The 15,429-nt window shown below is 33.4% G+C and overlaps 1 protein-coding gene across 5 annotated transcripts in view; it reads right to left on the reverse strand.

Annotated features, from left to right (window-relative positions):
* LOC111504943 (TBC1 domain family member 31) overlaps positions 1 to 15,429 on the reverse strand; it is a 47,079-nt gene that overhangs the window by 21,526 nt on the left and 10,124 nt on the right. For 2 of the 5 annotated variants that reach the window (XM_074186205.1, XM_074186208.1), the window contains exons 2-4: positions 11,283 to 11,709; positions 7,717 to 7,865; positions 4,267 to 4,705 (exon numbers count right to left, since the gene is read on the reverse strand). In XM_074186205.1, coding sequence (XP_074042306.1) covers positions 4,267 to 4,705; positions 7,717 to 7,865; positions 11,283 to 11,709 — 1,015 coding nt within the window. Of the gene's footprint in view, positions 1 to 4,266; positions 4,706 to 7,716; positions 7,866 to 11,282; positions 11,710 to 14,522; positions 14,753 to 15,429 lie in introns of those variants that run through there. The other 3 variants (XM_074186206.1, XM_074186207.1, XM_074186209.1) reach the window with 3 other exon arrangements.

Genomic DNA, 15,429 nt, shown 5'->3' on the forward strand with positions numbered 1-15,429 from the left:
CCACTCTTCTCCTGCGAATTTACTTTCGTTCCATGTAGGAGGGAACCTCTTTTTTTTCGCCACAGCAAATTTATATGCTAATTCACGAACCTGTTTTTTGGATAGACCATAATTCATTTTTGCTGTAGTTTTGATGTAATCAACTAATTTCAATTCCTCTTCCTTTGTAAATACCTTCTTGACATCATAGCTGGCCTTATATTGAAAGTTTGTTGCACCAGATGTTTTGAAAGCATTAAGATGCCGTACAAGAGGAACAAATTTAACATTAAAAATTCTACAAGCTTCTCTTATTGATATCCTCTTCTCTGGAGATCCAGTAACTGCTTCAACTGCTTTTTTCATCGACTCAGGGTCAATAGGATTTCTTTTTTTTCCACTTGTACTTCGTGGCATACCTACTGACCTATAACAACGAACGAAATAATTGTAACATCATGTACCTCTGATCACTGATCAGTGGTGCAGGACGTTGTTTTGATCCAAGGTACATGATGGTGCGTTTTTTCAAACTCAACCTCCTCAACATTCTAGGTTAGGACTAAAACTGGAATATTGCTCAACATATTACTCACCAATAAGCAGTGATTCAGGTGGAATATTATTTCAAACACAAAACACTATAGTCAACTTGTTAAAAAATAAAGAGTAAAGCCAAAAGTCGTTACTTTTCGCACAAAGGAAATGTAATTCAACTCTACTCAGAAACAATAGCATATAGACAACCACTTTACCGCCTGTTTGCACTCTACTGAGTAAACGCTTTATTAGTTCAGTCGCTGTGGTGCGGATGTTAGCATCTGTCAGGAAACTGAAGGGTGATCCAAGGTACAATATGATCAAGGTACAACAGTCTCCCCTACATTGTCCTCAGGCCACGAAGTATCAAGACTTTCTTCAAAACTAATAAGTGGCTAAGGCAGTATAGGGTATAGGTCATAAGGCAATTTGTCAATAACTTTTATTTGTAAATACACATGATTGTCTCGCTACATCCCCCCTCACCTGTGATGATATTTCGAGAGTTTTTTCGATTTCGTGTCCTGCCTTAAGGTAGATTCTGTATAGAGCTGAGTTCGCTGGTTTGTTCCCATATGAGAGTTTGTGGTATCCTAATCTAACCGACAATTAGACTAATGTCAAAATTGCAGAAAACTCAAATGTGCGTTCAAAATAAGGAAAAGAAATATTTTGGTTGAAGTTCTCAAAAATTCAATAATAAAAAGTTGAGTCAAATTAGCGTGACTATGAATGTTTTTAAAACAAAAGGTAAATCAAATATTCTCCTCAGCAACTAATTAGCGAATAAATATATCAAACCAATGTCGAAGTTTTGGAAAACTTAATAATAAAAAAGTCGTATCGCCTACTTTACGTTAAGTTAGCGAGACACCATGTATTCGAAAAAATATTTTTCTCTGCAACTAATCAGTGACTAAATATAACAAGCCAATGGTCTAGTCAAAGTTCTGGAAAACTTTATAATAAAAAAAGTGGTATCTCTAACTTGATATCAAGTTAGCGAGACAAAATGTATTTTCAAAAAAAGGGGCGAAAAAATATTTTTCTCCGCAACTAATTAGCGAATAAATATACTAAACCAATGGTCTAGTCAGAGTTATGGAAAACTTAAGTGGTATCGCTAACATGATATCAAGAGACAACATGTATTTTAAAAAAAATGGGCGAAAAAATATTTTCTTCCGCAACTAATTAGCGAATAAATAGCGGCCAATTGTGAAATCATTCGTTTCGCAAATTTCGAAAAGTGTCTCGTCAACTTGATATACATGTTAAATCTTTTGACAAATCATTACTGCTTTCCTCAATAAACTGACGAGCGCCTGACAAGCAGTTTTCGAATCCAGTTTGTCGATATTCTTTGATCCAGTCACAAAATGCACCCAAATGTTCAAGAATAATTTTTAAATGAACTTGTACAGATTACCATAATTTATTCATGGTATTGACACGCGTTAATAAAGATGAGACAAAGATGAAAATTTTTCATTTAATTAATTTCATAATATAATTTAGTTCTTGAGAAAGAGAAATACATTCACGAATTTTTTATTCATATGCTTTCGTGCGCCGAAGAGTGGAATATTTTAAAGTTGAGAATTTAATGTATTAATCATAAAAAAAATTATAGTGTGTACTTTTGAATTTTTCAAAATTTATTTTCGGCCTTTAGGCCCTTTGCACCGCGAGGTCGTGGGCCACCGCCTTACGCCGCCTCTGAAATAGATCAGACAGTAGGAAAACCAGAATAGATCTAAAATGTGTTTGAAGTATTGTTTAACTATATTGAAAATTTTTTGCCAAAAAAATTATCCTATCAAATTTGTCTATTTCTAGTCATGTGTGTCGAAATAACCAATGAAACCATCATTACACTGATAACTACCCATGGATAGTTTTCACGAGTAGTTATCACTTATGTCATGACATTGCTAAGCAACCAACACAATAAAGTTGTTTGACATTTCAGTAATTCAATTTATTTCGAAAATGTCACTTCCTCGCTTTGGTGTTCAAAATGATGTGGCAATTGACAAAATCATTGAAGAAAATACACCAAAAAATACTGTCAATAGTGAAAAATACACTTGGAAAATATTTATGGAGTTTTGTGACGCCAGAAAATATGAATTGGATGGAAATCGTACTCTCGAAGAGCTTGCATTAATACTCAAGGATTGGGCGATTAATATGAGAAAAAAGGATAGCACAGAGTTTAAGGAGGCTACTGTTAAAACCGTATGGAATATAACAAGCAAATTATTACAAGAAAAGTATTACAAGGAGTATAATATCATGCTAGACCCCTTTAAAAGTGTTGAATTCAAACAAGCGCGGAATGCACGCGACGCAGCACGAAGAAATTTACAAACAGATCCCACTAAACGCAAAACAAGCTCAGTACTATTAACTTCAAATGAAATGAGTAAAATTATAAACTTTTGGGATGAAAATACCCCTATAGGACTCCTACGCAAATTTTATCACATAGCAGCGGTGGAATTGGCTTGGAGAGGTGGTGAAGGTGCTGCTTGCTTAGTTGATTATTTTCATATCGAAAAGGACAACAATGGATCTCCAACTAATAGGATAGAATATAATCCAATTTTCAGTAAAACCTGCCAAGGGGGTTCAAAGAACTGCGCCTCTAGCAAATGGTTAGTTCAAAATAGTGATAACAATGCTTTACCTGTCAGATTATTCATTAAATTATTATCAAAACGAGGCACAAATATCAAGACAAATAGACTATTTTTAAGGCCAAATCGTCACTGGAAGACAGGAAGCGATAACTGGTATGACAATATGCCTCTGGGTAGAAATATAATCAACGGATGGACGAAATCTTCTGCTGAAGCAATTGGCTTGGATACGAAACAGAGGAAAATAACCAATCACTCTAATAGAGCAACTGCAGTCAGTCAACTAGCTAAGAGTGGAGTTCAAGAACAGCAATTGTTGAAAATTACTGGGCACAATAATGGAAATTCCATAAAACCTTATTTGAATATTGATCAGGAACATCATAACCAAATAATCAATAGTATGCGTGGAAACACCTATGCAGTAACCGAGGCAAATACAGCAAGATCAACGGAATATCATTATACGAATTATTCTTTTAATAACTGTGTGTTCAATAAATAATTTTGTTCGAATTGCAAAAAATTTTCTCACCGAATATCCCTCGAACATTGATAAATAACTCATAATTTTATCACAACTTCCTCAAGCACGTTATTTTAGGTAACATCCCTCCGCCTTCGGCGTCGGGATGTTACCAAATAACGTGCTTTCGAAAACTGTGATAAAATTATTTCGTTAGTTATGAATGTCCTTGGGATATTATAGCTGATAATTTTGTTTTTTTTGTTCTTAGCAACACCTTGTACAATGAATTTTATTATTATTATTTTACAAACCTGACATATCTTAAAAGCCACGCCATACTATACACATCATATTTTAATATTTTTTCTCAAGCCCTCTAGAATATAATATACAGCTGCCGGACTGAGTCATGGCCGGTGAGAAGCCCCTCCGTCAAGATGTGTAGTAGATGTGTAGAAATCTGTTATCAATCTGTTAGATTATTCGTTTACCCCTCAATACGTACTATGTAAAAACAACAAACAAAATACTTTCTTTGTCATGCAGACCCAAACTTTACGGCCATGACTCAGTCCGGAAACAAAATGAAACCATTTTGATTTGTTGTACTGAGTGTCACTCCATTGTACCCACCTCTTGCTTGACTATTACAATATCACCAAGGGGCCTTGTTCTTCGTGACTTCATTTTTTTTTCAATGTCCTGCACTTTCACTTCAACAGGTGACGCAACATACTGCTTTATGCAATACAATTTCATTTCTCCAGAGCACAGCAAACAAGAAAGGTGAGTTCCGTCAGCAGAGCAGGCAAACTTGTTGATCTCCGTCTTCGAACTGAGTTCACTCAGGATGACATTTTGTTCAACATCGTAAAAATATATGATACCTTGGCCTGATAGGATGATCAGAATTTTGTTGGAGCCTCCATCGAAGGGCTGAGATACGAATCCAATGTGTTTCAACGTGTGGATATAATCCGGTAAAGTTACCATTTTGGTAAGTTTCCAGCTACCCAGATCAAAAACGGCTAGGGTCGGTAAATAACCTGCGATAATCATAAACTGGCCATTTCTAAAAATGAGAGGATCAATTCAGGAGTATTCTTATTCAAAAATATCCGAAAAATTTTTTAATGAATTTTCCACGAATTCTTCATCAAACAAATTTTCAGAGGAAATTGAAATGTACTTGCATCAAGAAGTTGACTCTTTATGGGATCAATGTTTTTATAGCAAATATGAGATACATTTACAGTAGCTCCAACGGAGCTACTGTAATTGTATAAGATTTAAGTATAGAGTCTGTCATGAAGCGCTTCCTATCTTTGAAATTAAATGAAATGAAGTGTGTATGAGATATAGCAGAACTTTTTTTATTTATTTGAAAGACTTATTGATGCCATTATGTGTGGAATATAACATCGTTCAAATGTCATTGTGAATCGTATGTGGCATAACAGTAAGATATCTTTGATATTACAAAGATCCGCAAAGATTCGATGAACTCAATATTTACCATTCTCATAAGTTGAGCTACATCTTGTTCCAATGAGACCCGAAAATCCTCGGAGTATATTGAACAGAAATGAAAGGTTTAAGTCACTATTTTTGGGAAAGCTATTTTCTTCCAAAATATATAATGGTTTTGCATCATTTCGGATTTCAATCTGCTTCTCAATTTCAGGAAGAATATTTAGAAACTAGATCTTCATTACAATTGAAAGGTCGCCGGTAGTGCTAACTACCTTGCTTGAAAAGTGGTAATGAGAAAGTGTTTTTTGTTATCTCCTTAAATAACATTAGAAAAAAATTGAAAATGAATTTATCGTTTTTTTTTAATACCTTTGGATATCAATCGAAGTGAACCGTCCGAATATCCCGAACAAACAAAATCAATAATGAATTTCACTTCAGCTTTCTGCGTGACATTAGCTGGGTTAGTAGTTGTTTTTTCGTCGGATATCTGCCATATAATTCAAAAATAAATTTGTGCTCATTTCGTACTATTCCTATCAAATTTATAATAAAGTTTCAACATATCTCGTTTTTCTTCATTTGAGAGTGAGAATATTTCAAATGAAGTATTTCTGCAAACTTATGATGTTTGATGAGTTCTGACAACTAGTGTTTATTAAACAAAATTATTTGATGGATTCATGACCATCTCAGATGAAGTTGTTTTTTTTTAATACCTGTAGTTTCAGAAGAGCAAATCATAACAAATCATACATAAATGAAATCAGAATGAAAAGCACTATTTTTCATAATAAAAAAACAATATGACGCCCATAATAGAAAAAAAAGTTGATGATGATTGCCAGACAAGAATAGTAAGTAAATCTGAACATGAAAACGTGTAGCTGAAAAAAAGTATAAATGAAAATGTGTTTTTGGTTTCGAGCTGTGTTGTCAAATAACGCTAGAAAAAACAAATTCCAATTTTCAATTCCAATTCCAAAAAATCAAATACTAGGAATTTTTCAAGTTTAAAAACAGGATTTTGTTAAGCACAAAAAAAACGCAACTTGGCCCCAATTTGAGTTTCGACGTATCTCCTGTAGTTTATTAGATCCCAATGGTGGGGATCGAACTTGAATAACCCTGTATATATATAGTAGTTTTTTTGGGTCTGTTAAAATAATAATATTCTTTTTAGATGCCCACGCTTTCGCTAATGTTTATTAGCCTTATCGAAGGATGTTATATAAATTTCGTTGATATATCAAATTTAAAATAAGTTAGACGCTGTATTAGATTTCTAATAACTTTTTCAAATACATTCTTTGATGAAGAAGTGCCTATTTGTTTGTAAATTGGGAACTTTTTTTATAAGTAAGCAAATCTCTGGAAACTATACATAACAAAAAAACAAAGTTTTTGAATGCGACACACTATTTAAATGAAATTAGGAAAGGTTAATGCAGACAAGTTGAGAGATGTTTGATTTTCGAATTATACATTATTTCAATAAATTGATGGATGTAGCCGTTAACTACATGATATGAAATCATCATGAAAAATGAGAACTGAAACTTTTTATATTTTTTGCCACTTTTGTTTGTAACTAAAGTTACTGCAGTTTCGTCCTATAAGGACATTTTGAAACTTATACATTAAACCAAAAATGATTGATTACATTAGCCTTTATATAACACCACTGTCGGTAATAACAGAGGTACCTAACTTAACTGAGTACCTGAATTTTGTTCACCTGTGAACATCTGTAAACTAAATCGATTTGATCATTTAATAGGTTGCACCAGCAATGCTTATGTTCATGAATTTCCACGGATTCCAAATAACTGAGTTTGCAACCCTTCCTTGCATACCTATTGTAAAATTTCCGTATCGTTTAGATTCGGGAACTTGTGGTTGTATCCCAAGGAATGGTTTGAAAACTTCTAATCATTTTTACCTATTCTGAAGGATCTCTTATGTTCAGCATACCGTTTTGAGAAATTTCGACCACATTGTCCACATAAACACTATTACACTCCGGACACTTAAGCTTATATACTCCAGATTTCTCCAACTTGTCCACTTTATCTTTGGCATTGAAAAGGAAATCAGATAACCTGGCAAGTGGTCTGAATGCCACTTCCACATTGTTTTTTCTGAAGAAACCCGCGATTATCTCTGTTCTTTTACCAAAATATGTTAGAGTTACCCATTTCTTGATTTCTGATTCTTTGATCTGGGGGTATATTAATCTGTAAGTGAATTTACGGCTTTGTTTTCTGACTAACTCTGAAACAGGCTAGAATATCGTCTGCAAATGTCCTTATAGGATGAAACTGCAGTAACTTTACTCACAAATAAAAGTGGTGAAGAACATAGATACTTCCCATTCTCATTTTTCATATACATTATTTTCAAATAGTACCAACCTATTTAACATTATACATACAATCAAAATGTTTTACAAAATAATTACCTGTGAACTGAAACATTTTATTTCAATTGAGTTCTCATAAAATTCAATTATATTCATAGAATTAGGATACACATAAATAATTACACTCTTGTTCTTCATATATTTGAAATACTTTGTTAATGAAGATTGCGGCAAAAATAAATATTTACCTGGTAAATGCTATACTTTTCACCGAATAGTTTTTCCAGTTGGTGGGTAAGAACTGTTTGATTGTTTCAAATTTACTAAAATTCCATACTTGTATTAAGTCATCCTGGAAACAAGCTAAGATATTGCTTGAAACTGGTATAAATGATACCTGAAACCAAATATATATCCTGACCATAAAATACCAGAATAAAAAATAATTTATTACATCTTGATCAAAATGAAGAAGTCTGTTGTTACAGTTTATCAGGAGTAATTTTCCCATTCAGGGCAATTTAGGTTGATATTAATTTTTTTTTATTGATATAATGAACGCAATACAGATTTAGAACTGAAAACGACGTTTTTGACAATAACAATATATAATTCAATGATCATTATCGGAAGTAGTTGTTTCAGATTTCTTTTCTTTCGATTTGTATCTGATATAAACATCTTTGTGAAGAATTCTGATTGATATATTCCCAAAATCCCAAGAAAATACTTCATATTTAATACATTTTCGAAAATGTTTAAATGTGGTAATCAAATGGACTATTTGCTTTTGAAGATTAAGCACCTGAGTCACTTGTTATTTTCTCCTCACTTTTTTTAGAAGCTCTGCGGCATTCCATTTCGCAACGTGGTCGGGTTACAATATTTTCAGTGATAAATGGCATTGAATTTGTAGGATATCTCTGTATTTTGAAATATATGCAAGACGCTTATATATGATAGGAAATTATTTCCCTCCTCCAGCCTCATTTTGGAAGATTATGGGAGGCTGGAATAAAATCAGTAAAGTCTGATATAAGATATGAAGAATCCAATACACTTCTCGTTTAAGTGGAATCGGTACTCCAGATCAGACCACATTGACCTCACAGCTCCCACAATAGGCCACTTCTTGACTCTAAGAGCCTCTGAACTTCCTTCCTAATGAAGAGCTTTCTCAGTGAAAATTAAATGGATTCATTCGTTAGCAATTAGTGCAGTATCTTCATCAAGAATGTTTGTCTCACCGGAGTACAGAGTACCTCCACACTTCATTCCAGCGGGGAAAATGGTCAAATTCTTCTGTCAATATAGAAATTGGTTTATCGGTGTTGATCAAAGAGCCAGCCTAAACAAAATAGCTTAAAATTTCAGACGGGCGGTTTGTGTTCCGTCCTCACCTTTTGTATTTTTATACATAAATAATTGATTATAAGCAATTGAATGCGTTTGTCTAATTTTATGCAATGATACCCGTCCTGTATAATTTCTCTTATTGCGCGTATTCGACACAATTATATAGCTCGCAGGTTGCTAGAAAATAGTGAATTTGTACCCTTTCCTTGATCTCCATATCAAGGTTAGCAGCAGCTATTTACAGTCCACTATTTCATCAAAAAATGAACACCTACCTTCATGCTAAAATTCAAGTATATAGTAAATTTTCTGTAAAATTTCACAGTCTAGCATGTTTTCAACCCGTTGAGTCCCAAAGATATCATCATAACACTACCTGTGCAAGAAATTTACATGAGTGCCACGAGTGTATTCCTCAGCAGTGGCATTTGAGCACATGACAATGGCTATGTGTGTCTCAGTATCAGACTGAACGCTATTGAAAAGTTATAACGTCTGTCTTAGAATCACTGTAAAATATGATTAGAAAATCAGTTCTATTATGATTATCTGATGGATGATAGACTTTTTTTGTATTCGTTGGGAGCTGTCTAACGTCTATTTCTCCCAAGTTTCTTGAAAACACTGTAACCTTATGGTCTCATTCCATTTTTCTCCCATCTTCTCCATGACACTCATTTTAACAATCTTCCCTGTAATACTTTATAAAGGTCATTTTCTGGATAAATGTCTTATTCTCCTGGATCATGAAGGTTTCCTATATGTGTTCCCAGGTGTGTTTTCCCAGTACTCTTTATGTTCTTTATACACCCATATTACAATCTGGTTCCTTACTGAACATTTTGGTAACCCCATAGTTGTTTCAGGGTCTATACAAGGAGTTTATGATCCGTTCATGTCTGTCACACTCATCAGCTTTTCAGTTACCCGAGTGCCGTGGCACCCAGTGTATGGTCAATCTACTGCTTCACTCAGTTCTTCACGGATCCTCTAACTCTAGAGGAAGATCTGGAACATCCTCAAGTGACCTTGATATCGAATGGATGAAGTGTACCCGAGATCGACAAGACCATGAAACTGAAGAGTTCCACGGTTCAAAACTGGAAGGAAGCTCAGATGGTTGCACATGCGTATCTACCATATATTCCTAGGGTCACATACAGAATTGGAAAACTCTTGGGGAAACACAACGTTAAAACGGTTTTCAAACCCACAAAGAAGATACAGCAAAGTATCAGGTCGGCTAAAGACAAAAGAGACCCACTATCACCAGCAGGAGTATATCGCATACCGTGCACTTGTAGGAAGGTATACATCGGAATCACCAAAAGATCCATGGGAACAAGGCTGAAGGAGCATGAAAGAAACCTGCAGATTAGGTCAAACGGACAAGTCGGCTGTCGCTAAGGACGCACTCAGTGAAGGAAACCACACAATTCTTTTGAAAACACGAAACTCAGTGCCCCCAACCACGGATACCATAACCGACTGGTACGGAAGGCAATAGAGATCCACAAATACATTTCAACAGATAAGAAGAAACTGCGACCCTCAACTGAATATGGAATTCCATTCTAAGAAGTGGACGAATGTTATTGACAATTCACCAAATTCAGGTACAGGTATCAGCACACCAAATTACCTGAATCAACATAAATACCCTTTATGCAGCCGTAATATCCAGTCATTGGAGATAAACTCAAAATATATAAATCTCTGATGGAGCTAGCCAGTGAAACGTCAGGAAGAAATTCCAAAAATCGACGGCTTTCAAACCCGAAAAATAGGGACACTGCAAATCTCGGCCGCAAAAGGCTTTACCATTTTTGTCATTGTTGTTATTATTATTCCTAGACCAGTCTTGCCATAATATGTTAGTTATAAGTTGTTTTTTTTAATTATTTCTGATTCATTAATTACTTTACAGCTAGTATATTCATTTATATCCATTAATTTCCAAATATTTTCGTTGTTTTCCACTTTAGTTTTTCTTTTATTAATTTATAAATGATTTGAGTGGTTATATCTACTTTTTATAATTTTATTTGTAGTATCTCTTGTGCCTTATTTAGTGAATCATGTGATCATTAATGGAAAAAACACAGATTACTAACCTAATCAAGGGTCTGTTAAAAATCTAATAAAATATGTTTTACTGTTAATCAGCTGTCATCTCCCTAAGAAACTTGTGCGAATCGAATATTAACGAGGTCATACCTTTCAACGATTTCTAGCACGGGTTGGACGATAGGCAGTAAAAATCTATCGTCTGGCCTCTGGGCTCAAACCACCAGTTCACACAGTCGTCGATTGGATGAGGGAACAAACCACCCATGTCAACCTAACTGACTACCTTTCCGCTAATTCGATTAATTGAAAATTGTTTGTGGAATGCTAGCTTATCTCTGCAACTGTGTGAACTACTATTAAAAAGCTATTTCTTCTCTTTCATACTCACAAATTTCAACAAATTATTCTTTTCCAAATTCAAAACTTGTATCTTTGAATTTGTCTCGAGATCCCACACGATGCCTTCCTCTTGAGACTTTGACAGGCAGTATTTGTGCTTCGCAAAAGAAACATATTCAACACCCAGCTCATGTCCTTGTAGTTTTCCAACAACATGCCCCGAATCAATATTAACGAGGAGTATGTCTCCATTACTCCTGCCAATGAGTAGTTCATTCTGGACGAGTGGTGAAAACTTGATGAAAGTGCAGGAGTCTAATATAGGCAAGGCCCAGAACTTGCAAGCAGAATAATCTATGATGTAGAAATGTCCTTCGTTGTCAGCTGAGACTATTAGTGGGTCAGTGTTGTGAAAACAGATGTGAACAAATCTTACTTTTTTGCTACCAGTAGAATGATGAATATTCAGAAGAAGCCTAAAAATTTATTCAAATCATTAACAGAGAAACACCCAATTACGTGTAATGTGCTATGGTAAGTACAGATTTTCACAATAAATTATACAATATAGATATTAATTTGTTCGATTGATGACCTTGATTTATTCTGTGGAAATTTATATTGAATATAGGACAGAGAAAATAACTTTTGACTAATTTCTACTAAGTTATTAATTACATCTAACTTCCTGGTGTATACTAAAAGTTACTGTTAACTAGTTTGTTTCATGTAATTTTGTGTTGTCTTGGAAGTTTGGTTGTTGCAATGGTTTTCATGTTTTTAAATATTTATCTAATATGTCTGTTGGTTTTTAAAATAGTAAGTATATTATCTGTTTATTCTGTTTAAAATCTGTTTTTCCGTTAATTAGCTGTCGCTCCCATACGAACGACAACTCTCAGAAGTTGAGAAACTTGTGCGAGCTAAGGACTAACGAGGTCTTACCTTTTAACGTGTGATTCCTAACAACAACCTAACCTAACCTAACACAAAGAAACTACTTTACGAGCCCCGAAAAAGATTTTAATTAAATTCAGAACGTCGGCAAGAAAACAATTGTTTTTTTTAATTGATCCTGTTACCCTACCATTTCTTCACTAAAACTGTTGAATTTATACTATGCGTTTGCATATAGACATATATCAAATAATATTGCAACATCTGGACTGGCAACTGAATGTAAAAGAGTTTTCACTCTATTATTTAATTTGGAATACAGGAAGTCATGTACGAATATCTTCAAACAACACTCCATTCTGCTCTTCAATTCTATTTTCATTTTAAAATATTTAACTTTTTTGAAAAGCAACATTTCAGACTTCAACATGTTAAGAAGTCATCATAACTACCCATCAAAACATAAAATTGCAACATTTGAGAAGTTTACATTTTATAATTGCATATGTCTTTATAACAATTTGCCAAAATATATAAAGGATATCAATAGCTGTAACAGCTTTAAAAATGCCACAAAAAATACCTTCTGGAAAATAACTTCTATTCAATAGAGGAATTTCTGGCATTGGAATTCAAACACTGAATGTTCATCGAGTAAGTTTTTTAATGTGTAAATACTTATAATATAGGTAGTTTTCTTTTTTTACCTACATTCTCAAACTTTTTAATTTTTATCTACGTATCGTGACACTTTTATATTCTCATGACTGTCAGGAACTTTTTTGACCTGCCAATTATACTCTGTATGTAAATATGGCCAATAAATACTATTACTACTATACAATAATTCAAAAGCACAACGGGATTATTGAACATGAACAAATGAGAATCTACAGGAGGCGTACACTTTTAGTGAGATTCAAGTTCGAAATAATGACAAGCATAATTGTATTAAATTAGGATGACAGTATGAAGAAACTGAACTGAGAAAAAAGAATAAATTCCTAATATATAAACTATCAACTGATTTAAAATAAATACGAATGAATCATGAATTACAAGGATTACAAGATAATTCATTGCTATAAATTAAATCAGCCTTAGCAAAAAGAAGAAGAGATAGATAATATATTTTTAGATCTGTTTAGCATTGCGTGGTTTAATGCATGAAAGGAAAAACTAGTTTATAGATCTCCAATCATGGCTTCAAGAAAATCCATGAATTATCCTTCTTTTTGAATGTATATTCAGCAGAAATTTTTATCATTTCAACAGGTAATTGTGGTCAATTATGATGAGTTCATATCACATTATTGAAAGATACTAACTGTAAAATACTTTCAAATCATAATAGGCTTTTTCGAAGATATTATTTCTGAAAATAATCAAGGCTCATAGGTTTTCATTGTACATTTTTATTCCACTGTATATGAATAAATTTTTCACCATCATTATTGTGAGCAGGGGAAATCTGACCAAGTTAGCTAATCTTGTATATACTGCGACTGATATATTTTTTTGTATCAGACTTACTGTTTCAAGGATGAATTGTGTTATTGCAGTGGGGATTTGTTGTTCAATTAATAGGTAGTGGTTTGCAGGTGTCTCATAACTTTGCTTTTCATACCAGATAGCTCATTTTTGTAAAACAAAAACAGTTTGTACCATGTCTCTGCTGCACACTCCCCAAAATGCAGTACTATATCTGATGTGTGAATCTACAAAGTCAAAATAGGCAGATCTTGCAAATGTTCTCTCTTGTTAGCAATTCTGAAAGTTTTCCACATAATCTGATTGCCTTTAGTTTCTCACATAAAAACTTGTATGCTTCATTGTTTTGAATGCTTTGAGGATTCAATACAGATTACATCTAATTGATGTTTTTTACCCAAAGTATTCAACATACACTATAAAAACAATAATAGATTGGAAGTTGTTGATCTACTCTTGACAAAGGCATTTTTTATGAGAATTCGACTGAATCCTCGATTTAGTTTAATTACTGGACAATAAGTCTCTATGTTGGTTTTATCAACAAATTTGTGTTATAAAACTGATTTCGAATACTGTGGAAATGTATCGAATTCTAGAGTTGAGGAAAAAAGTGCCAATAATGGCTTTGCAGGTCAATGGTATTTCAGCAACATATTTGGTATTCCATGACATGGTAACGTCTAATTTACTAACTGAGTAAATTTCCGGACTAATACTGCTGTTGCCGATTTGAAGGGTATTATCTTACTTGAATTCTACTTTTTTACAGATTGAAACGGTTCAGTAAAAGGATTTACAATATCAATTTGCAAACAAATTAGAATTGGATTATGTCCTTGTAATTTGTCAGAAAAAACATTGATAGAAACTGGAAATATTCTTGAAATAGTGTTCTTACCCATCATATCTGAGTGGTTTTAATTTGAATAACTTCTTGGTAACTCCTTGATTTATTGGCAAAGTTACGGGTAAATCCATATACTTATATTCTGCTTCTTTTCAGAATGAATGTAGACTAGAGCGATGCTACACAATTTAAAACTTTAATAATTTCTTAGGTTTGTTTTCCTTTTGTTTGTATTTAAACAAATTGTCAAGTTGAATTTGAAAGAGAACATTGTTGCCATCTATGAATATGAAATAGAAAATATAATTCTTTGTAATAACTAGTAATGTCACAACAAAAATGCATAGAAACATACGCAAAGTCTATATACGAAACAAAGATAGAAACTTTGGTGTTTCAATCATTTTGCTTATGTTTTGTCAATAACTCTCAACGCGAAAAATAAAATTGACGTAGCTTTGTAATCATGTTGATAGATGGTGCAAGAATCGAAAGATGTCTCGCGTAATTTGTTGAGATCTTTTAATTATGAAACATAAATAAATGAATTTTGTTTGTGACACAATGGGTCAAATGAACACACCACGGGAATGAGTCCAAGTGATCACACCAGGAAAATTCTATGCACCTTGGTCATAACCCTTAAAAAATACTGGACAGGGAACGAAAAAAGTACTAGATAGAATGTAGAAGTACCTACTGAAAATATTGTGAAACATCATGGGACGCCTGGCAGATGTGAAACATCATTAATAATAATTTGTGACCCCTGTGATGATTGTTAGGTAGTGAAATATTTATAAAAAATATATAATTGAAATTTACATGAGAACATTTTAATGCGGCTTGAATATACAACTAAATTCCTAACTAGTTACTGCAATATATTACTATATATTTTAAATTATAAATATCAATAATAAATGTTTCAATATAAATTCTAGATAGTGTACTAGAT

This window comes from Leptinotarsa decemlineata, unplaced genomic scaffold (assembly GCF_025532065.1).
Source record: "Leptinotarsa decemlineata unplaced genomic scaffold, Ldec_3_MD MMD2_tig00078422_RagTag_RagTag, whole genome shotgun sequence".
In the NCBI taxonomy this organism is placed as follows: Eukaryota; Metazoa; Arthropoda; class Insecta; order Coleoptera; family Chrysomelidae; genus Leptinotarsa; species Leptinotarsa decemlineata.